Source organism: Acanthochromis polyacanthus, chromosome 4, assembly GCF_021347895.1.
Source record: "Acanthochromis polyacanthus isolate Apoly-LR-REF ecotype Palm Island chromosome 4, KAUST_Apoly_ChrSc, whole genome shotgun sequence".
NCBI lineage: Eukaryota > Metazoa > Chordata > Actinopteri > Pomacentridae > Acanthochromis > Acanthochromis polyacanthus.
The window spans coordinates 37,594,886-37,619,796 of record NC_067116.1 but is presented as its reverse complement, the minus strand read 5'-3'; the positions used below and the strand labels follow the sequence as shown (position 1 = coordinate 37,619,796).

Genomic DNA, 24,911 nt, shown 5'->3' with positions numbered 1-24,911 from the left:
TTGACAGAATTTTAGAAACTGACACAAGACAGCAGCTAAAATTATTATTTGTCATATCAGCTTGCAACACACTGACAACAGTTAGTTTTCATTACTTCACTTAAGTTTGTTAATATATTTTGCCTATTGGAACTGAATAACATTGGACCCTTGAGGATTGATTTATTTAGGTGTTTTATTTAATCTTCTCTCATTTTTTCCTTTATGTCCTTGCCAGATCTCGCCCCAGGTAACGATGAGATTTATGAAGAGAAGCAGGAAACTTTCTTGACAGTGGGAAACCCTCAGGATGGACAGGTTGTTCTTTATAAGGTAGGAACCGCATTACGTCATCTCAGGTGTCAGGAGGAGGATTTTCTTGGAATATGATGTATGTCATATTTTATATTTTGTGAGGCTATTGTGACTAAAGGCGTTATGGTGAGTTAGCCTGCAATGTCCAGCTTTTGATTTGAAGAAAGAGAAACTAAATGGACTAAAGGAGTGAAAAACTTCCCATCATGAGAAGGGGTTAGGGTTGATATTTTAAAACAGGCATAACAGCAGGTAGTTGTATGCTGATAGCCACAAAATATCTCACTTTAAGATGTGTCTGTTTTTTCCAAAAAGGGTAGACACTTTTGTTTTATCTGTTTGGAAAGCTTGAGCAACCCAGAGCAGATTCCGTCAGTGACAACTGTAAATCTCTTGCTCTCTCTTTAGAGTTAAATATAGGAGGATTTGCAGGGGCCCAGTGTGCCCCTATATATCATGGCATCACCAGACAAATGCACAAATGTGAATTAGTCTAACAGCTTTTGATTTGCAAGGACTACAGACCAAAATGCCTGAAGGCTAGGCCTGGGCGATTCAATTTAAAGTGAAGTGGTTGAGTTATAAATAAACATCTTTTCTCCTAGCTTATTTGAAAAAAATAGGTAAGAATTTTTAATGTCCAGTGAAATAAAACACTTTATTTTGATACATCTTTCAGCTTCATCTGCTAACAGCGCTCCCCTTTACAGTCATGTGAAACCCTCCCTCTAACAAATAATCGGCTGTGATTGGCCTGACAAAAGCAAGGCTGTGTGAATATCTGTTTGAACAGGAGGGGGGCCAGATGCATTCTGCCAGACCAAATGAAACGTGAACTCTCAGACTAGTCTAGTTCCCAGGTTAGGCCCCATGTTCAGTTACCTCTAAGCCATCTTCACCTAACAAATACCAGACTATCAATTCTTCATGGTTTTCTTGACAAGACTTGCACTGCATACACTTTGTGCGTACAAACAGAAATTTGTTCCACATAACTGGCACTCTCACAGGTAACTCAAGAAGCAGTGTCTGCAGTGTATGAGTTTTGATTGATGTCACGTCGCTAGCAGAAACACTGTGATCATATAGGCTTAGTATGGGGATGGGGAGTCTATGTAGATACTACTGGGAGGCGGTAACAGGGTAATTATTGGTATCTTCTGCTTTTAGCCCACGGCTGCAGACTAACCTACTCTTGACATTTCATAGTTGAAAGCCCAGCAGAATTCTGCACAGGAGGACCAGTTTAACAAGTATAGAGAATGTGTTGGCTACATGCCTGCATGTGGCTTTCTTTTCCTTTATTGTATATAAGTAACTATTTGTCTGCGTATTGTTAAAGCAAGGTTTGGTTTCTTTGACAAAGTCACAGAGCTTTATCCCAGCAGCACATAGTATCTGCTTGGCTAACTCTCTTTCACAGCACATGCTAAAGTCTCTGATCTTTTTGTCCCTGCAGATCAGTGTGGACAGAGGTATGCCCTGGGACGAGGCCTACAACAGGTCACTAAAGCTCAGCGGTCCTGATGAGGGATTCTACTTGTCCCAGAAAGTGAGTCAGTGTTGTAACATGCACACTCTACCCAGACTGTGCTAGAGAAGTCCCTATATGTAGAGGATTTATTATTGAGTGGCCTCAGAAAGGATTTTCTGTCCCTAAGACTGTGCTAATAAAAGTTACTGTCCGTGTGGCCTCTCCACAGCCGCGAGGTAACCACCCAGTAGTGCTGCTAGCTGAGCAAGGACGAGGCAAGAACTTCATCATCTACAAACCCAACATTGGCAAGCAGACTCACCTTGAGAGTCTGGACAACCTGCATCAACGTTACCGAAAGGTAAAGGCTCAACTGACGGTTGATGAACCCATTAAAGTAATACTTGGTTCTATATGTCTGTGACTTTATCCTGAGGTTTCATTTTAATGTTTGTGTTTTCATAAAAGATCATACTTTCGCTTGCTAACTGACTGTGGGGAAGGTTTGACAGAAGAGAAAGCCAGACATTTTCTGGACTGACCTGTTCCTTCGTGTCTTCTGTTTCGAGTACACACATTAAACTGTCTGAAGTATTTATATGGAGTCTGCTGCCCCCTTGTGGACATTCAAGTGTACTAAACCAGGCAAGGTTTAATGCACCCCAGAGCTCAACTGTGTGGCAGCATGTTACAGAATTTCAGGCTGTTTACCATTATAAGTGTAGGTCATTAGAATTAGAAGTATGAGTCAAGTGTGGTGCTTTTGTTTAGATTCAAGTTGTTTATTAAATCTGCATTTGTTTCCCCTTGCAATGGGAACAACAGAGTGATGATTAATGACCTTTCACTAGAAGCCCACTGAGCACAAGAGTCATTTCTTTCCTCTGACACAGTCAATGATTATAAATGAGCTAAAGCTCTAGTATGACCTTTGGTTTGAAGTTGAAAATAACCCTTTCCGTTCTGCATTGCTTAAAATGTGTTTTAACAAATTGTGGATATTAGCCGATAACGGTGTCGTGCTTTTTCTTTTTCCAGGTGACTCCCGAGGAAGCCAGGGACAGCTGGGAGAACCAGTTCACCTTCTCCTTCAAGAAGTGCAGTCACGCCAACTGGTGAGTAGGAATCCTCAGACTCTTTCAGGGTTAATGGCTCAGTGCATCCAATCAGGCTGGTACTTGTTAGGATTCAGTCAGGGTGGTTTTTAAGGTCAGATGCCATTCCCAAGGATTTGTTGATCACTTGAGAACTAGCCATGAAAAAATGGCCTTCAAGTCTCACATGTTATCAGTGGATGACCGGTGAACTGTGCTACAGATTAATGAATGTTCCTGTCTCTTGGAGAACGTTCACTCCCTCAACCTTCCACACAGTTTTCCTTTAAGGTGATTTTTGCAGAATGGCCTACTGTGTTTTATGCAGAAATGATTTGACGATTCCTTCTCTGCTCTCTCCCTAGGAACGGGAAGTGTAAGAAAATCGAGGAAGGCCAAGAGTGTCTGCAGGGAATGCGCCTCCGTCAGTACCACATGCTGTGTGGAGCTCTGTTGCGGGTGTGGAAGCGTGTATCCGACGTGGTTTCTGACATCACCAGCTCCAGCATCCTCCAGATCGTGCGCCTTAAAACTAAGCAGCACAACAAGCAAGTCGGTTAGTACACAGTGCATGTTTTGGACTGATTTTTTAAAACATTTCTCAAGCTTGGCACAGAGTTTAATTTGAATTTCTAGATGCCAGTGAGTTGTTTTGATGGTAAAATGAGATGCTGTCAAAGTGCTGACGTGTGTTTTTGATATATTGAGGAAATGAAACAGTTCCTAACTTTTCTAGTCTGGCTTTGCAGAAGTTTTACAAGCACACTGACACTTTGGAAGTCATGAATCAGTTTCAAAATCCATTAAAAATACAAGTTTGCAGAAGTGCACTGGACAATTAGTGTCTGATCTGTTTGTATCTGTGAAGTACACACAAATTACACAAAGATATAAAGAAAAATAGATTATACACATGTATTTTTAGAATCATATATTAGAGCACGCATCCCAGAAGCTCACATTTTTGAATATTTTGTGATAAACCTGCCTTTCTGTCTACTTTTCTTGTCAGTCTCTCAATGAAGTGTCCATTATATAAAGATGTGACTTTCAGGTATTTTGAAAAGGGAGTGTTTGAGGATTTAACTCACTGATTACTGACTGCACTCCTTGTCTCTCTCAGGCATCAAGATCCCAGAGAACTGTGTGGCTCGTGTTCGCGAGGAGCTGCTGTTGATGGACGAGGAGGTGAAGAGGAGGCGGAAGGAGAAGGAGCAGCAGGCCGTGGAGCAGCGCCTGGCTGAGGAACGCAAGCGTAAAATGGAGCAGCAGAACAGACATCTCCTGCAGAATCTGTTCAGCCAGAAGCAAATGCACAACCAGTCCCTCGCTCAGACTCTCGCCCAGAACCCCATGCTCAAACAGAAACTGAACCAAAACGCCCTGCAAAGGACTCAACCCGGGAGCATCCCTCAGCTGCAGAGAATGCAGCCCCAAAGCCAGTCTGCTTTAGCGCTCCCCCAATACGACATACCTCTGTTGTCCTTACAGAGAAATCAAACCCAGCAAAGGACCCAAAACAACTGGCCCAACAATTCCACCTCCTCCACCACCACCAACCAAGGCCCTCTGACCAACACAGTTAGCCTCGATTTCTCACAGTTTTACTCGCAGCCCTTCGCGTCCCCTTTTTCACTGCCGAAGAACCCGTTGCTTCCGCTCCAACAGACCACACTGTCTTCCAAGAACCCCCTGGCTGACATCTTGGACCTGACTGTGAGTTCACCGTCGCCGTCTCCAGACAGCACCGAGGGCGGGCTGAGTCTGGACACTCTAACAGGCAACTCTGCGGCATTCTCAGATGACTTTAATCTGGAGTCTCTCATCTCCCAGAGCGTACCGAATGCCCAGCATCAAATACAGCAGCCCATTTTACTTCAGCAACAACAACAACAGCAGCAGCAACAGCAACAACAGCAGAACCACAACCTGTTGCCCAACAACCACCAGGACTTGTTAGATTTATTTGACTTGCCCCTGTCGCCCCCGATGCCCACGCAGAAAGCCAGCCCCTCGTCCTCGTCCTCCTCCTGCTCTTCCTCCACGTCCTCCACCTCCGCCGTGTCAAACAACCCGGTTTCTCTCTTCTCCAACTCATCCTCCGCCGCCTCGCTGTTTTCCAACTCTACCTCTCGCTTCCCCGCCGCCTATCTCCTCCCGCAGCCAGACTCTGTCTCTTTACCAAACGGTCACTGCAGCTCCGGCGCTCTCGACGTCCGCGAGGCTCTGAACAGCATGTTGCAGGCTGGGCCGGACCGCAAGTCTGTCATCCAGTACCGGCAGCAAGACTAGGAGCTTACACGACGACAGCTAGTCTGGACTTAGTTTATCTTTGGATATTTTTTTTTTGTCTTTTGAAGCAGATTGCGTCTTGTTTGCTGCTGTCTACGATCGCACCCTTGGACCTGCTCCCTCTCCCCTCAGGGCGTTTAGTCAAGTCACTGCCTGTCCTGCGCTGGGCTCACCCTTCTCTTTATCCACCTGTAGCGTTCACCTGCTTGAGGCTGTCGAGGTGATGTCGGGGCTCGATCAATATCGGATTTCTGCACCAAAGTGTGTCCTCCACAGTAAAAGGCAGCTGTTTGAAAAAAAAAATTAAAGGAAGTGGAAGAGAAAAAAACGTGATAACTGTATTTTATCGAACATACGAGCTGTCAAAACACAAGCTCATCCATGAGGTGTGGAAATCTTTAATACAACCTCCCGCTGCTGATTTTTACGAGGTATGATTGGTGAAGTTTGCTGGAAGCTCTAAATGCCTTTCACCAGTTAAAACCACATCTTTAGACTTTTGCTTTACTGTTACTTCGCTTCATGGCTGTTTGTCTTGATTTTAAAAAAACAACAACAAGAAAAAAACCTGTATGCAAGGCTTGGTTTGAGTGAAACAAAACAAATGTTGAACTGGAAGACGAGAGCGACAACCCATCTTTTAGCTGATTAGCCATGAAATGCCTCAGTTGTCATTATTTCTTCTACATGCTCCCTCTTGTTTCTCTCCCAGCTTGTATGAACACTAGTGTGAGGAAAAGGGAGAGGAAGAGCAGTCTGCTGTTGCAAACAGTGCCTTTTGGAGAAATCTATAAATGCAGTCTTTAGAATCCATGTAGCCTAATGTATAGATTTGTACTCTTGAGCGTTGGTTTTAATTTTAATTTAATATGGTATATTTGTATTTAACTTTTAGCCCCTTCAGTGAGTCAGTCAGTCAGTTAGTTGTTGTTTGTGTTCCTCTCTGCTGGTGTTGGGTTTCAGGAAGACACTTCCATGTAGCCTGTATATGCTTGTACGACTGTCTGCTCTCAAAAGAAGAGCTGTGTTCTTTATTTGTGTCCTTTCTGCTGCAGGTTAGATGATGTTTGAGGCAGATTGTTGAGCAGCATGGATAAAAATTGTGTCCAAAAGTTTTATCCAAACCCAACGTCCCCGTTTGTTTTCTTAAAGCTGACAGAGTTTGGGTGACGTGACTCCTGTTTTGTTTTGATATGGAATTCCTCAGGAAAGTCTTGAGTGTTTTTTTCTGTGTGTGTGTGTATAAGTGTCATTTTGACCAACATAAATATATAAATCTGTTTTTTAGTCTTCAGAATTTCAAGTTAAAAAGAATGCCCTCACTAAATCGTAAGTCTAAATGTGTGTTCTCGAGCATCAGGTTCTAGAGGAGTTCAACAAATAACAAATATCTGAGTATGTACGTTTCCATTTCAGGCGCAGATGCTGTAAAAACCTTTGAAAAGACGTGGATGTAATGTTCACTGTGTATGACATTTAGAAACCTGTGAGATCTGACCATCTTTGTGTGAAAACGATGCACTGGAGTTGGTTCGTGACAAAAAGCCGGGTGAAGTCCAAGCGATCAAAAAGCAATAAAACATTATTCTACACTTGTTCTGACACAGACATGCCTAAGTACTGTTTACGCTCAACAGGCAGAGCTTTGTAGTTACCTTTGCATGGTATGAATCTTCTTTTTTCTGTTGTGCTTCATAGTCTTTTAGTTAAAGCACATTCTGAAACGCATACAAACCATTGTAAAGTACGTTTTTTCACAGGCGGGACGCCACGCGTTCTGGATGTTTTAGTCATCGTTATTATAAAAGTTATTGTTATTTATATTTAAGGGATATTTAGATTTTAGATACGTTATCTTGCTTATTATAATAGTTAACGACATGTTTGGTCAGGGAAGTTGCTAGTTTTCAAGATTGCTATAATAAGAAGAATTCTATTATAACCTGCCACCAAATAAGATTGCACTGTTCTGTACTGCTGTACAGCGTCTGGATTCGTTTCTGCTCCTTTCACTTTTTGCTTTTCTCAAGTAGAATTGTTTCTCCAACTCGTAGACCTTTGCCAGGCCTTCAGTTCGCAGAGAGATACCAAAGTATTCCACAGACACCCCTAAAGTTACTGCTTCTAAGATATCAGACCTTTTATCAATCTCAGGAAGAAACCTACAAGCGGTGTGACGTCGGGGCGTTAGCAGAAATATATCATTTCCCCTTATAACAGTGGTGAAACTAATGAATACATCGTGCTATTTTTTTCTTAACTCTGTGCTGTGACTCTTGCTGTATTTATGTTTTAGACTTAATGTGATGGGTTTGTTGTTTGTCCTTGTGAAAATGTCGGTGATTCTAAATGTTTATGCCTTCTTAGGGCAGTGATGAAAGACTGTTTCTTTTGGAGAAACTTTATTTTTCTGTGGCAGTTTGTTTTCTATTTTTTAAATTTGTGTTGCAGTTGTTGGACGTTTAATTCATGCTGACAGATTTTTAGTCGATTCGCACCCGAGTTCATACTGTAATGTGCAATTGATCTGTCCAAGCCCCTCCCAACAGATTCACAACAGTTTCTAGGATCAGACTGACTCACTCACAGTATCTCAGATTCTTGTTCATTCTCCACCGCGCCGTGTTTTCCTCCTTCGTTTTTGCTTTTAATATTCCTCATCAGGCACATTCCGAGACGTCAGTCTGCAAAAGTTCTGCCTTTTGATTTTGTGTTTTATGCTCACAAACATAAAGCTTTATGCATTTGAGGGATATGGGCAGCAGTGTTAGGAAAAAAGCTTCTTTTTTTTTTTTTAAATAGGATTCCTTTATTTGTGTTAGGCCTTTTAATCATTTTGTCATGTTGCACTAAGAATGGCATAATCAAGTTACTGTTCTCTTGTTGGTTATGATTGAGCGTTGCAAGCTTGTGTTTCTGTTCTTTGATGGATTGCTCTGTGTATACTGTAACCATCTTTCTCGTTTCTCAACAATTTGCATATTATATAAATGTTATCACTCAAATAATTTATTGCTAACAAAAAAATGAAACAAAAAACATGCTACTGATTGTATGTATTTTTAAACAAAGCCTATTTTTTCTGTAAAAAACAAAACAAAAAAGAAAACTGTGTTCAGCACTTTTATTCTGGGTTGTGCTTTTGTTTTCTATATATTTATAATTTAGATCCAAATGTATATATTGTAAAATTTGTGCCTTTCGACTAATTCTTTAAAAAGGTTTTCTACTCATTAAAGGAAGGACTATACGAAATTGCAATCTTAACTTTGTAAACAAATAAAAACTTGAAGATTGCTGAAAATGAGTCTCGTTTGTTCATCTGGGTTCTCTGCAGGTTTAAGTAAGGAAACGTTTTGTTAAACATTGTGTTGCTGTTGGTTTTTAATGGTTTTTAACAGGGTTTTTTAAACAATTGTTATTTTACAGATTCTCCACGCTTTTGTTAAATGACAGATAACTAGTAAAATCACTGAAAAGAAGATGGGAAACTGTAAGTAATACGTACATTAAATATATGTATGTTTTAATGATGGTAATTTCTTCTGATCCAACATCTGATCATACACTCACACCATTTTAATTGCCTAATAATAATCTATACATTTAGCAGATATTTGCCATTATTTAACCCTCCTGTCAATTTGTGGGTCAAAACTGACCTCTGTCAAAGTTTGAAAATGTCAGAAAAAATGATATTTTCACAGTGAAACTTCTGATGTCCACATTTTCAACATTTTTGGGAAATCTTTGAATATATTTTAGTGGAAAAAAGAAATGTTCAAAATGCTTCTTAAGAACATTCACAAAAAATCAACCAAAATCCAGTGAATTTCGCTGGATTTTGGTTGATATTTTTGTGAATGTTCTTAAGAAAATATTAGAAGTTTCACTGATATATATGTAATCACTTTAGATATTTTAGATTTTTTTTGAAGATTTTTAATCAATTTTGAAAATATTTGCAAGAATTGTCTAGCCAAATTTGGGGGATTTTTTTAAAAATAAAACTTTTAAGGGAAATTAAGGAATTATTGGAGTTTTCTTCCAGAAGGGGTTTTTTTTCAGAAATTTGTGGATTTTTTTGGCTGAATTTTTGATTTTTTTTCGGACAAAGAAACAATATTTTTTGGTGCCCATAGGACAACAGGCAGTTTAAAAGAAAATTAAGTAGATTAATGATTGAAAAGTGGAACAATCTCTTTTTATTTACACTTTTAACAGCTGTTCCTTGTTTGTTTCAATTACAGATAACTAGTAAAATTATAGAAAAAAGTTTTATTTTATATGATTACTGTAAAAAAAAAGGCTAAAAATGTACATAATGTCCATAGAAAAGGGGAAAATATTGGAATTTTTACAAATAGTAATTTGGTCTTTTTTGCACAATTTTATTTTTTTAAAATCAGCTAAAAAAATCTTTATTTTACAAATATTTGCTGTTATTTTTTTCCCTTTAGAGCAAAAAATAGTCCCAACATTTTAAATGTATTTTTCTTACCACCTTTGCTTGAGTTCTTTATTTTGTTGTTTCACAAAAGTTAGAATAAAAAAATCTCTTGTTTTCTATTAATCCCATTCTAATCATGTATCAAAGCCCTCTAAAACAGTATAACATATTGATATCATGTTACAATTTGGAAATGACTCATATATTTACAGAAGTGTTTTCTGTTTCATTTCTGCATCACTGTGTGTAGAGATGATTCCCATAACTACATATCGGATGATCAATGAAGTAACTAACGAAGCAGGAAGTCAAGCAGCTCAAGAACACATTTTATTGTTTCATTGTTTTAGTTCAATAAGTTATCATTAGACTTTGGACAAATGTTCTGTCACAGGCAGCAGATTTACTATGAATATTCTTTATTTAGCATATTATTGTAATATGGGTCTTTGTGAGTGAAGTTTTTCTACCATAAGAAAACAAGTATTTCTAAGGCACACCTGTACATATCATTATATCTCTATAAAGGATCAGTGTAATTCCAAGACACACAGTTTGAAAACAGCTGCTGTTGCTGCCTGATCTCACTGTGATGTTAATGTGAACTCACACAGATAGAAAATATGATGCCTTACTTTACAGAATCTCACATTTTATATTAGTATGACTCTGATATAATTTGAAAATGGGGAAATGATCAAGTTAATTTCTCTCCCTCTCACCTTGTTTTGTTTTTTCTTTGTTTGTTTTCACAATGTATAATTGCACTTGAAGATCAAGACTGCCTGAAACAGCTCATGTCTTTTTCATTTGCGGTCAGTGAATTTGATTCAAATCAAACATTCATTCTTATCAAACCAAAACTAGGAGGAGCGTTTGTTTAACTTCGACGCTCCTCTGGCGTGATGACGTCGTGAAACTCACCTGTGCGTAGCTCCGTCCAGGCCACGCCCCTCACCTGTGTCCGGGAAGATTTCGGGGAAACTTTCCGAACCACCGAGAAAACGGCGAAGTCGGTGAGGAGAGAGAAACTTCTGAAGAGCGGAATTCTAAACTTTAACGAGTCACCGAGTAGAACCGTCCGAACTGAGCAGAGGAGGTTTACAGGTGAGTTAGCTTCACTTCTGCAGGTGTTTCCTGGTTCACAGCTGCTCTCTGAGTCCATATGTTTACCTGAGGAGGGCGAGAAGAAGCTCAGGGGACACTTTTGTAAAGTTTTACTGCAGTGAACCTCATTTTAAAAGGTGTACCTCTTAGTTTAGGAGTCAATACTGAGCAGGTACTGAGTGGAGCTAAAGGCTAACTGCTAACAGCTAACTGACTTTACTGTTTAATTTGACTCTCAGATTTGGCTGTTTTCATGCTCTGCGGTGTGTTATGTTGAAAATTTAGTTCTTATGTTAACATGAGAAGAGTTTTTTGAGGATTTCTGATATAGTTGGGGCTTGGCAAGTCCATAAATTTATAGATTTTAACCTAAAATTGCACTATTTTCATGTTATTTCAGAGGAAAATTAATATAAAAAGAGAGACACTGTCCTAGAGGTGACTTCTACTTTAATTTTGTGCTCAGTCCACATTAATATGAGCAGTTTGGCTCGTGGTTCTCAAACTGTATGCCTTAGAATTAGTCTGATTAATGATTATTTACAGCTGGAATCATATGTAAAGGTGGAAATATTTGTTTTTGTACATTTAATTCAACAGTAATTTTGACCAGGAGAAGACATGCTGGTGTTGGTGAGGAGAAAAAGCTCACCCATAACATCCCATAACAGAATATCCAAACTAAATAGTATTTAAAGTGAATTTTCTGCCTGTGTAGATGTCAAAAAAGACAGAAATTTCCACCTGTAACCTATTGATAAAATATTTAATTGCAGCAACTTGCAATAAAACAATAAATGTGTCTCTATTGCTGCTCCGCTATCTGCTGCCATATTTAGTTATGTTACTTTAATGATACGAGGGGTCATTTTCTGTATTTAGTTATGCAAAACTATTTATACGTACACAGTAATGCCACTGCTGCTAATTTCTTTTCTGTCAGATGAAAAAATCCCTATGTTCCAACATTTCTGATCAACTATATCATGTTATTTTGATGGATCAAGATCTGTTTTTTAGTTTCTTTTACTTTTTTTTAAAAACAACAAACAAGCAAAATTGAATCACCTACTATTCCTGTAGCATTCAAAGCTACAGCATCGGGTGTTTAGGCATAACAATGTCTCTGTTTGATGCCATTTCTGTGCATTTCATGGAGTTTAACGGTGAGCTTTACCATTTGGTTTACATTGTCTGGAAGTTTATTGTCAGCTGCATGCCTCATTTTATCCTCACCGTACTGGTTCTGCCACACATGCGAGTTTCTACCTGCCTGCCACACGGTTTCACAATAGTTTCGGCTGCATTCCCGAACCGCTACGTCTTCCTCTCCTTTGACCCTAATCATTAGTTATTGATACGCTGTTTGATTAAGGATGAGTGAAATCTATGAGCTGTGCTGCTTTGGAAAGTTCACACAAGACGATTTGTGAGGTTTCTGGGTTTATACGGTAAATCCTGGATGAAATAAAGCATTCTGGTGTGTGCTGAAGGTTTAATAATCCTCCTCAAACACTTGTGTGCAGCTGATATTGATGGAATCCTCTTTGATTTGCGAACAGGTCATTGATTTCTAATAGAAAGTGCAACTGGAATCAATGCAACTGGTAAATAGAGGATGTAGATTTAGATAAACGTCATGCAACACAGCAGAGTTTGTGTTGTTTTAGTGGTTTTACAAATCCCTGCTTCTCCTGGTGCGACAGCCACAGTTTAGTGTTGTGTCTCATGTGTTAAAGCTCCATAACGCGTTTTAAATTAATTACACAGTGAGTTAAACAAGCAGCTTGACTCTCTAACCAGCCCTTTATTTGCTTGTTCCAACAAATAAAATGCCTGATAAATGTTCACACTGAAGCTAAGTAAACACCTAATATTGCTGTAAATGATTTCCTTCTGTTGGTGATTAGCAACACTATCCAAAATACTCAAGTACACCTGCAAATATTAACCTTGAAACTAACCGGCAGCTTTAATATTCATGTTATCTTTTTTAATAAGTCCAAAAGTCAGAGCAGGAAACTGTATTCATTTCAACTTTTGGATGCAGCTACCCTTCTGTAACCTGCTGTTCTAGCAGCTGGTCGGGGAGTTTTGTTTATTTTCTTTGGTGAAAGTACCATTTTGGAAGCTCCTGTCTTTGTGACAGAATCTGGGTGCCAAAGAAATCACAGTGTGAGGGATTCCCTCCTTAAGCAGTGCTCATTTTTGACAGTTTGGTTAATATTTGAGCAATGCTTCTGCTGCTTTTTAAGATGCATTTTACATTGAATTTTACTTTTTTAATGTTGAATACAATCTTTTTGATTTTGGTTGTTGGTTATGGTTGTTGTTCGTGGAAGACTTACCAAATCTATGCTTAAACCTGCAGTAGACGTGTCCTTTAAAAATAACCCCAAAAAGATGCCGTTTGCTGTAACCACATTTTGGAAAAATCAAAAAATTCCACGCTTCCTGGTACTTAAATGAAGCCATCCCTGACTCAGCTGTGACTAGGAGTAATGTGACAAAAAATTCAGGGACTTTTCAGCTAAACTGGGCTGAACTGTGGGCTATGATTATATAGTACAGATAGACAGATTGCATGGAACCAAATAAAAAATGTAAATAGTTATCCTTGTAAAACCCACTGTTGCAACAATACAACATCCGTTTTTTTTCTTATTATTCATGCAAATATATATAATTTTTGCTCATTTCTTATTTTATATATCTATATATAATTTATTTTGTTTAGATTTTTTCTATATCTATAATATATATGAATATATATAGAATTTTAGTTTTATTAAATTTTTGTATTGTTTTATTTTATTTATCTATTTATTTTTTCCTCAGTTTTTTTTTCTATATTTGAGTCTTACAGGGTTGAATAACTGTTGTATATAGAGCCAATATATTTTTTATCCAGTATCGATAATCCCTGTGGGTAATTCCAAATATGTTTTACATGTTGATTCCAGATTTTTAGATTATTTGTAGTATAAATGATTAAAGAAAATCAGCTCTTTTTTTTCATTTTTTTAAATTTATGTCATTATAAGACATTTTTTAGTCTCTATTGTTCTAGCTGTGGTTGTGCTGTTTCCATAGAGGTGCAGGACTTTATAATGTGGTGAAAAATGAACCCACAGTGATTAAAAATACAGAAAAAAAGAGTTTCATTTGAGTCTTAGAGGATTAAAGGGATAAATACTACATAAACTGCTATGGAGGATGTCGTTTATGTCACACATAATGACATCAGTGTTGAAGTTTTACATTTTACACTCTAATTTGTTTAATCTTCAACACATGAGACAGTTTTAAGCTTATTTTGTGACAATCTGGCCTTGAATTGCTTGTGTGCAGGAGTCCAGGTAGCTGTAAAGTGGGTGTTTGCAGCACTTGAACATTGTTGACAACATGCCACGAATACGTCTGCTGTGAGTGGAAGCTACAAAGACCTGACCTGTGTAATTACAGCCTCTCTGTGGGCTCTGTAAACCTCTGGAGTATTTGTCCTCTAAGCTCCATATTTACACAGAGAGGCTCTGTTGTTCCTCATTACCCACTAAACATAATAAGTCTGTTGGAGGCTCCCTCGGTCATTAATATTTATGAGAGGAGCCTATTTGAATTATGCACTGTGGAAGAATTCTGGTTATGCCTCCGCATTCATAGAGAAACTCTGAGTTTAGCTGTGAGCTAACCTGTGCTGAAACAAGGCGCTCTGGTAGTTTGCATGTTTTCCGGGCAACAGGAGTGGCTGCAGAGTGAAATGAAAGAAATAAAAGACCGTCTGAAGCGACTCAGACCCAGTGTGAGCCAGGAATGAGTGATTATTTACCTACCTGGAGGGGACACACCTCTGCTAAGTGCTTGTTTTTAGTAACAGTAGTAGCTGCTGGCTGGGTTCTGTTTTCTGCAGATAATTAATAATTCACAGCTGGTGCTCTGACTGACCTGAGGCCAGCAGTTACACCTGCTGATCTGACGCCAGGAGCCTGCATCTGCTACGATGCAACGTCTACGAAACAAAAAAAAACTGTGCTAACAATAGCATAGAATAGCATAGAATAGCATAGAATTCAAAAACTATAAAAGTGATGAAAATGGCAGCATATATATGAATAATAATATTTTCAGCTGATTTAAATGTAAATGTAGAACAGTGAAATTTTACAGTCAAAAGTTGTAAACAAACAAATTACTCTTTGTAAAAATGTAGATTTTTGATGTTGAAAATTTTATACAATTTTTGGCCTGTTTTTTGTTCAACGTTAACTACTACTTTCAATGATACTTTATTTAATTAAGGGTAAATTAATAGTTCATTTTAATTCATATTTAAATCATTATTATTATTTAAATTTTGATGCTCAAGCTTTTCTGTGATTTTATAAGTTATTATTTGTTATCTGCAATTTAGCAAAACAGGAAAAAAATCGGTCAAATCTAGAAATGTTTGAAGTTATTTACTCTTTAAAAAAATATTAATTTACTTAATTTTCCTTTAAATTAAGATAAAATATCAGTAATGTGAGGTTTACTGATATAAATACAAAAAGTCGTGTAATATTCTGATTGAGCATTCATTATTTTTTAATTGTTTTGTTGGCTTTTTTTTACAGCAAACATGTAGAAAAATAGTTTCTTTCTGTCATTGTGGTAGATATTATTTGTATTATCTATAATCTACCAATTTTCAATCTTCACTACACACACACACACACACACACACACAGATATAATGTCAAATTTCCTTAAAAGAATTATAATTTTGATGATTTAAATATAGAAAAAATGTCATTTTCTGTGCAAATTGCCATATGTAAAAATAAAAGCAAAAAAAATATGTTGATATTGTTTACAGTTTTTACCTGGTGTTTTCTTTAACGTTTCCACGTGTTAATGAATGATTTTTTCTGTGATTTGTTAGTTACTATTTGCAATTTAAAAAAGGAGAAAAACTCAGTAAAATAGAAGTCAATTGTTATAAAAAAAATTAAAGCTAAAACCTGTTAAAAAAAAAAAAAAAAAACCACTACATGTTCACCCATAATTACTAAACTCCTATAAATAGTGACAGGGTTTGTGTTTTTATTAAGTCAAAAAAACAAATGAAACCAAAAATCCTGAAACAGAATTAACCCTGTAAGACCCACTGTTGCAAAAATACAGCATACGTTTTATTTTTTTCAATTATTTTTAAAAAAATATTTATGTAAAAGTTATGTTTGCTCATTTTTGTCTATATTTGGTTTTTACAGATTTTATTTATTATTTATGCATTATTTTTGCTCTTTTTTCTATATTTGGATTTTACAGATTTTATATTTATATATAACATATGTATGTTACATATGTATTATTATTATCCCCCGCCTCCACGAAGTGGAAAAGGGGGATACAGGTTTGGCCTCCGTCCATCTGTCTGTGCTTCCGTGCGTCCGTGCGTCCGTCCGTCCGTCCGTGTGTCCGAGATGAAGGGGACAGCTTTTCTCGGAAACTATTACAGCTCGGATTACGAAATTTAGTGTGTAGCTTCACACCTTGGTCACCTTGATCAAGTTTGAAAATGAGACCTGTGCGATAATATTTAACAGAGTTATGACCCTTTATCACTATTTTGGATGTAGACTCAGACATCACATGTGGCGGGGGATCTTGATGACCATGTCGTCTTGTTTATATATGATTTTTGCAATTTTTTTTCTTTATTTGGGTTTTACAAGGTTAATAGTGTTCAAAAATGTTCAAAGAATGGAATTGAATAACTATCAAAATAGTAAATTTGTGTATTGTACCACTATTTCTTCTGAAGCACCAGTCTGTATCGGAGTTTTAGGAAGTGATAAGCTGTTTTGTTCCCGTACACCTTCACGTCTTTGTACTTCCTCCTGTTCAGTGAGCTGATCACAGAGTGGCTGCAGTCCTTGAGGCTGATAATCAGAATCAAACGATAAAAACCCGCAGCACGCCCAGACTTTGACGTCTAAAAGTTAACCATGAAACAGAGATATGATCTGCTGCCACTTCCTGATCCCGACACACAGCAGGCCTCTGAAGGAACCCAGGAAGCTTTACTCAGGGCTACAGGACCTATAGTGTAGCAAACACCCCATCAATTATTAACAGCCCGGCGCTCTCATTCCTGAAGCGTAACCATAGCAGCCAGCAGACTGAAACCCAGCCAGCAGCCGGAGACCTGCTGCTGAATGTGGGAAAGTTAACCGGACACATACCGCTGACAGTGGGAGCAAGTGGACTGTTTGACTTATGAACCCGTCTCAGAGGGAAGAATCGAGAACGCAGCTTTAGAGAAAAGGACATGTGACTCGTCTGCTTATCAGAAGAATCACACTTTGTCACTTTTAGGCTTTTCTCAGTTTTGTTTTTGAGTAGTTTATGGTGTCTTTTTGCTGTGGCGTCTTTCTGTCTGTGGAAGAACTGCATGAGTGGTCATGTGTGACTGAAATACAGACAGGCTACTTCCAACTGGACGTTTTTGTGACTGAGTCGGGGAAGAAGCTTCATTTTCATCATGAATCTGACGCAGAGACTGAAACTACTGAAGCATTTTGGCTCTCTGCCTCCAGAGCCTCCACCTCCACTGCTGGTGGTGCCTGTAAGTCCATGGATAAAACTATAAGACCTACGTAACTATATTCTTAGTTTATTTGCATTTTACGAGATCAGTTTGCAGTTTCTCTTTATATTTACAGTAACCAAGCAGCTTTAATAACATCTGAAAGGCACGGAAAGTTTACTGTGAAGCACATTTCATGCATAAATGGACTTTAAAGAGCGTTACATAGCGCAATGAAATGGGTTTAAAAAGAGAGAAAAACATTCAAGTTCAGACTGAAAGAAAAAAATAGAAAGTTCAGTTTTGAAGTAAATAACTTTAGTCAAATTGCAGGCAAGTTTAAAGCAAAATTTGATTTAATTTGATGTTTTGTTTTGTGGCTGATATTTATTCCAGACTTGAGTTTTGAACCCGTTAAGCTTCAGTGTTCCACCCGCGGAACACTTTGAGATCTGCATAAGCATTTCCTTAAATGTCTGAAGCTGCAAACGCGATTATACAAACACTATACACCGATGGAAAGCTTAGATTCTCATGAATCCGCCGGTATAAACCACTTTCAGATGTGATTACCACAGCGGGTAATATAAACACATTTGTCCGACAAACAACGAATATCCATCCATCCGTTCTCTATACACGGCTTCAACGCACACAGCGCGACTCACATTTCCGGGTTCATTATTACACACACATGAAAATATTCCACAAAAACCGGCCATAATCCAACCTTGGACATCCAGATGAAACAAGCCAGTAACATATTTTGTCCAAAACATGTCCTGAAGTCAGTATATAATCCACGAATAGGTCATTTTCGAGGAAATGCACCTCGCGATGCACGTCCAATATTCCCTATATTTCTCGTCATATTTTTATTTACAAATAAAATATTAGCGATTTTTTTTTTTTTTTTTTGTACTGAAAATGCCTGGAATTGACTGCAGCTTATAGGGCGATGATCAAAAAGTTTAGATACTCACGAGACCAACCATTTAAATAATACCTGTAATCTTAAAAATAAAGTGTAAACCTGCTGAGCTTCTGCTGGTTAAAGCTTTAAAAATGCAAAATAAATGTGATTATCTTCTCATATTATTTTGAAATAAAGCTTAGATTCCAGATATATTAATGCAACAATATTGGCTACAGAAAGTCAATCTGTACTGTGGTTAGACATGTTACAATAAGACTAAACATACAGTAGTAGACCTTAAACCTACCAAAAATCTGTTACATATTTAAATTTCTGAATAAAACATGCATGTGTTGCACTTTGTTCAGTATTTTTACGTATCAGTAATGATCTTCTATTCGATATTTGACACAATACAGACCATCCATCCCATCTATCAGTGTGGCTTTATTAAAATTTGTTAATTTAAGCTACTTATCAGACTAATTCTGATCAATAAATTGAAAATATTGGACATTTTATAGACTTAATTAAGGATGTATGACACTAGATATTACCGATTAATGATTTTCCAGTTTGTTTTGTCTAAATGCTGCTATATACACATGAGAACATGAGATCTTTAAACATATTACGGCTCCTCCTGTTGGCCCCCATGCAGATGCAGACATAAAATACAAGGATTTTTAAATATACACATTCACTGGACGAGACAGGAAAACTCCGTGTATGACATTTTCAAACAAAGCTGTAAACCTTTAATGCTTTACAGTTGTATTCTTGCTGTCAGGTTTCATTCTGAGCCAATTTTTGAGCTGATTTTTCATTTGAAAGCCTTTGTTGGCTGATACCAGAGATGATGCTGACATCATTGTGCTTTCATAGACTATAATCAGTCGAGTGATTGAAAACAAGGAAACACTCAGAGAGCGCAGTACTCCTCTAAGGCTGCTCAATTGTATCATTTCTGATGGCTGAAAGCTTGAAAAAGTCATGGCAGAGATCAACAGTATTGAATGCGTACATTTCATATAGATATACCCACAAACAAAATGGCATTGCGCTGAGTGCAGGCGTGTGTTTTCCATGTGTACGTTATGCACGGATACCAAATCACATGACCTAAATATGCAACGGGCGGTGGGAATTGATGGGACTCTGAAACACCCCCACGATTTAATCAGTTGTTCCTTGTTTGATTTCTGACGGAGAAGTCTGCAGATTTGTCGTAGAATCGCAATCATGTGATCATCAGCAGACAGCTGACGTGTGTTCACTTGTTGTCATGGTTACCGTGACGCCATGCTGCCATCTCACCATGATCCACAAATCTTTAACAAATCCGTGGATCCACACTGTAAGCCGTATCACTGCCAAAATCGAAGCAGTTGGTCCTTGTGTCATTTCTGACCTTGCCTGAAAATTTCATCCAAATCCGTTAGTCTGTTTTTGAGAAACGTTGCTAACAGATGGACAGACAATCAGACAAACGTCACATAACTCCGCCGACCGTCCGCCTCCTTGGCAGAGTAAAAATAGACTGTTTATTTATAGAAGCCAGAAGTGAAACACATGTAGAACTTTACATCACGACTTTTGCATTGCAGAATCTGATATAAAAAGGTTGAAATAAGAAATGTCAGAATGTGTAGAGTAATATTTTTGAACTTGAAAGCAGCTCGATTTGAACTTTCTTCTTCAAGTGATCGATAACCGATGAATCTTAGTAGTTTTTCATCTGCAGCTGGCTACTATTCACCACTTCAGATAGATGCAGGGCTCCATACCTGTGTGTGATTTCGTCCTCTGCCACATTTAAGGTGTTTCTCTGCCCTTTTATCTGTCTGCGGGGGGCTTGAAACAGGGCAGCTCCACCTTAAATCCACATTTATGAAAGGGCACTAGAGAGTGTCTCAGAGTGGGCAAAGGCTGCAGAGGGAGGAGCCGTCTCCAGGTGAGATTGCTCCTGAATGTGGGTTTTTTTCTTCTCCTTGTTGAGAAAGAAACACCACAGTTGGTTATCTTACAGATAATTTCAGCAGGAGGAGGATCGGGTTTCTGTCGGACAACATCCAAACTGAGCCGATCCGAGGAAGGAGGAGTTGGATTACTGAGGATCTGTGATTGTTTTTTACTGCTGCTGGTATCATATGGAATATAAAGAGCCTGGTGTTCGCTGAGCGCTGGAGGCCGCAGGTGTTTTGTTCAGGTTAGAGAATCCCAGCAGGAAATGGAAGTGAGGTTCAAAGACCAAGTGGTGAGTGGAGAGCATTTTAGTATAGCTGTGTGCAACGTGGCCGTGAATATGTAAGAAAAATGTAGCTGTGAAAATAAACCGTATCTGATTTGTGTGAGCGTTCAGATAAATGTTCTTTAGAGCTGTGAAAGTCTAAAGCAGCACTTTAGATGAGGCTTTTATCAGCTGGTACAAAATCACAGTAAGCTCTGATATGGTGTTGACATTTTGTACTTTTTTTGCCCATTTTTAATTGTTCTATCTACATTTCATGTCAGATTTTTACATGAGTTGTCACGGTGCAACCCGATTTCACTGAAATGTCATGTTTGTAATGAGGAAAGCCTGATTAGTATCTGTAGATTACTCTATTTTTAGGTAATTCGTTAGATTTCTGACTGCGAATACAGCTGTTTTCTAATAATCAGTGGCAGATAACTGTTATTACAGCATTTTAAATGTGACTTTCTGATCTGCGCTTTCAGATTCATCATATCGCTTCATCATCTTGCCCTCAATGCAGAGTTAAAGTTTAACTGATTGTAATTCTGCTTCTTGAATATGAGTTCACTCAGCAGCTCAGTCTACCAACAGATTTGTCCTCCTTTAGTTTCCTCATCGGGACACTTATGAAGTTATTTGCTCCTTTTTTTTTATGTCACCCATTGCTTCTGTGAGTCCTTATTTATCAGAAGTGGGTTCTGTTCAGATGGCGTGGACGAAAGGTTCAAGGACGCTCTGCAAACATTTGATTTTTCTACTTTTGACCAGTCTGTGTTTTTAGATTGACAGATTTAAATGGCTAAATGAACTTTATTTGCTTCCAGTAGCATTTAGCTATAACTAACTGCGGTGAAACTAAAGCTTCAAACACCTTCAGATATCAGTAGCTTAACATGAGTCAGAAAGTCCATGACCAGCTTCTATTCTAGCAATCAGGTCACTAGATTTTTTTTGTCCTCTGGTTTATGATTAACTCGGTCAAACAAATGGTGTCCTGTTGATAGGTTGTACACTGAACACCTGCACCCTGAGTTAGCTCAGTTTAAGATTATTGTGGCGATAAATTGAAGTATTTTCCACCTCTCAGCAACTGTATTTTAATAGTTTTTTAATGTATTAGTATATACTTGACAGAATCAGTGCATTTGTTTATTTTCTTTTAGGTAATGAGGTTGGTTCAGTTCTCCAACTAGATTTTAGACTGTTCATTATTTGTTCGATTAGACAGTTTGGTTGTCAGAAAATAGGGGAAGAAATGTCAAACATTTTTCCCCGAAACCCAAAATGGCAAATGTCTCATGTAGTTCACAAGCCAAATATATTCTGTTTAATGTCACAGAGAAGGCCACAACATCTTCAAATCTACCCTGAACAGTTTCAGGGTGTTTTGCGCTCCTGTCACATTTTTCCTGCTGTGGACTCATTTTTATCTGGAACATGAAGTCCTGGACCCCTATGGAAACAACACAGTCATAGCTAGAAATACAGAGAACTCAATGTTTATTGTGGGGTAAAGCAAAATTATAATGCCATATCTTAGCAAAAAAAGAAAATGTGACTATTTATTGAGCCAAATTTAAAAAAACATTGAATCAACATGCTGGTGTTAGCATTACTGGAATAAATAGTGACTTACTTCTTCCATTTTCATTTGTTTCCTGTCTGTGTAAGCTGAAAAATTAATGATTTTTTTGTCACTTAACTGTTGGCCACAGCCTAATCACTAATGGCTTCACCGTTGCAGCGAGAGGCACAGAATTTTTAGAGTTTTATTCAAAATCTGGTTAGTGTATTTATTTTACAGTGTCATTATTTTGAGCTCAGAATTGATTAATTAATCTGATGGAACAGCACCCCACAGATAAATAGTTCAAGGACTGTCAGAAAAGATAAAAATCTTTCTGCTTTTTTGCTTCTGGCTCTGATAAATGATGTGTATATATAGGTTTTTTTAAATTAGGAAACATGCTTTGAAGTTTGGAGGGTGAAAAAGCTGAAATCAGAGAATTTAGACTTTTTTTCCCTGGGAAAAAAAAAAAAGACTCAAACCTATTATTCTATTCGCAAAATAGCTGACAGTTAATTTGGTAGTTGACAACTAATCAGTTGAACGCTGCAGCTCTATTCAGGGATATTTTGGGCGTTTCTTCTCAGTGACTTCATTTTAAGTTGCAAATGTCATCCTCTAACCCTGCTGATAATAGATGTCAGAGTCCTACACTCACTGTGTGACCTACATTATCTACTGTAGTAAAGTTTGAACAAAGTGTAACCCGTTTATGACAGCTGATGATAAGAAGAACCTCTGTGTCTGTGACTTGTGTGTCTGGCTTTACTTGTTCTTACTGTGAGGCAACGGTTTAGGAAATCTATTCCATGACCAGCCCAGGCTTTGTTTTAGAAAGAGGTAGTATGTGGAAAATGCAAGTCACGAGAGGCATGTCGTCTCGTTAGTGTAGCAGGTGAAAGTCTGGTGTGTTCATCTGTGGAGAATCCTTTCCAGGAAAAATAACTGCAGAAGGTTTAAGTGTGAAAATAATAATGATAATGATAAAGGATGTAACAGTATAAAGGCTCAAGTCATTTCATATAAAAAATAAAATTGAATTGATTTGACCCCGATAAAACTCAGTCACAAAGTCTGAGCAGCCCTTATGTGAAACCAATGCTTCATTCCTTGGTCTTAGAAGTAGTATCCAATCAACAACACACAAATAACATGTTTGCCCACAAAACTGAAAAACCTGACTGTTGACTGAAGCCCTACAGTTTTCACAAACCTCCTGGGCTGTGATATCTGACTGGGACTGTTTACAGAGAGCACGGTGTAGAAATGTGCTGTGTAGAACAGACACCGTGTGTTTGTGTCACTGGAAAAGGAAATATATTTGGTTGATGGACAGAAAATTAATCGTAATCTTCAGCTGCGTAGACCAGCTTAAAATGTTAGAATTTAAAGCTCTATTTATTGTACAAGAAGGTAAAGTTTTTGGACTGTTGGATAGACTTTATAAGACATTTTAAAATATCACCATGGACCGACTTAAAGTGCAATTTTCTATTACTTCTCGACCTTTTGCAGAACAAACAGTGAATCAACAATCAAGAAAGTAACGAAAATCATTGTTATTTGCAGCTTTTTCTGTTTCTATACGCTGTTTTTCTGTTTGTACGCTCACTGAACCAGATGTTATACATTGTCAGCACCACAGAGATTCAAACACACGTACCAGCTAGCTCCTCCTCCAGACCGGTCAGGCAGGATTCAGACAGGTGTGAGCATGCTGAGACCAGGTTGCACACAGGCTCTTTTCTGTTCGGCTCAAGCTCATCCGTCCCCCTTGTAAGGACCCGGATTACATGACAGGATCAATAAATCATGGGCCAATAATGTCGGGGTTAATTATTTATTTGTGAAAGCTTAAAAGTGTCCTCATGATGTGTGTTTTTTCTCTCTGCAGAAACCAGGCATGGAGGACTTAACGATATGGGAGCAACACACCATAACGCTAAACAAAGTACGTTGTTTTGCTTTTCCACTTTCAGAATCTGCATGGACATTAGCAGTAAAGTAAATTTAATCTGCAGACTGTTTAAGGTTGGTCTGTGCTCGGTTTATGGTGTTGAGGTAGTTTCAGTACATTTTGTGATTATTGTGAAGGACTTTCGGGGTTTGGCCTGAGCCGTGCTTCAGACCTCTCAGTTTCACAGCTCAGGCTGCAGCAGGAATTCAAAGCGACACACCCTGCTGCACCCCACAGCAGCAACTTCACCGTCCCGTCTCGAGCGGAGCTGAACGTCGCTGGAATGTGCTCCGTCTCCCTCTATCTCCTCCATCTCTCACACATGCTAATTCTCCACCTTCCTGCATTCTTTCACCTGTCATTTTCAACCTCCCCCATTTTGTGATCTTGTTCTCTGTAAATTGTAGGATCCCAAGTTTGGGTTTGGTTTTGCCATATCTGGAGGCAAGGACAAGCCTCACCCAGACACCGGGGACACAGCGGTGGTGGTTTCAGATGTGCTGCCAAATGGACCAGCCATGGGACGACTGTTGTAAGTCGACTGCACGACTGTTTACAGACGGAGACACATGATCTCCTGTTTACATACAGTACGTGTGTAACTTTACCTGCTGACAGAGTCGTACTTTTTTTTGTACATTGCAGCACCAAAGACCAGATTGTCATGGTTAATGGACAATCTATGGCAAATGTGCACTCTAACTACACCATCCAGACCCTCAAGTCATGTGGCAAGACAGCCGACATAGTGAGTATGGAGAGAGAAGCAACTAAAGTCGGGGTCATCACAGGAGTTCAGGGGTGATTTACGTCCATTTAACTCATTCAACAAATCAGAGTTGAAATGTCAGTTTGCAAATCTAGTTTTAAACCTCCCAAACTGCGCGCAGACTCATCGAGGCCGCACCAGTAACATTAAACATGGTATTTAGGAGGTAAAATCAGGATAG

At 38.3% G+C, this 24,911-nt stretch overlaps 2 protein-coding genes across 6 annotated transcripts in view; both read left to right on the top strand.

Annotated features, from left to right (window-relative positions):
- Nucleotides 1-8,458, top strand: part of si:ch73-63e15.2 (protein strawberry notch homolog 2) — a 65,636-nt gene extending 57,178 nt beyond the window's left edge. For all 3 annotated transcript variants that reach the window (XM_022192078.2, XM_022192068.2, XM_022192086.2), the window contains 6 exons: nt 218-312; nt 1,754-1,846; nt 1,998-2,129; nt 2,807-2,883; nt 3,228-3,418; nt 3,986-8,458. In XM_022192078.2, coding sequence (XP_022047770.2) covers nt 218-312; nt 1,754-1,846; nt 1,998-2,129; nt 2,807-2,883; nt 3,228-3,418; nt 3,986-5,154 — 1,757 coding nt within the window. In that variant the 3' untranslated portion in view covers nt 5,155-8,458. The remainder of the gene's footprint in view (nt 1-217; nt 313-1,753; nt 1,847-1,997; nt 2,130-2,806; nt 2,884-3,227; nt 3,419-3,985) is intronic.
- A 2,127-nt stretch (nt 8,459-10,585) lies between these two features.
- Nucleotides 10,586-24,911, top strand: part of tjp3 (tight junction protein 3) — a 33,059-nt gene continuing 18,733 nt past the window's right edge. Inside the window, exons 1-4 of one of the 3 annotated variants that reach the window (XM_022192124.2) lie at nt 10,586-10,711; nt 23,899-23,955; nt 24,369-24,493; nt 24,607-24,709. In XM_022192124.2, the coding sequence (XP_022047816.2) occupies nt 23,908-23,955; nt 24,369-24,493; nt 24,607-24,709 (276 nt within the window). In that variant the 5' untranslated portion in view covers nt 10,586-10,711; nt 23,899-23,907. Of the gene's footprint in view, nt 10,712-16,887; nt 17,322-20,146; nt 20,456-23,898; nt 23,956-24,368; nt 24,494-24,606; nt 24,710-24,911 lie in introns of those variants that run through there. The other 2 variants (XM_022192105.2, XM_022192113.2) reach the window with 2 other exon arrangements.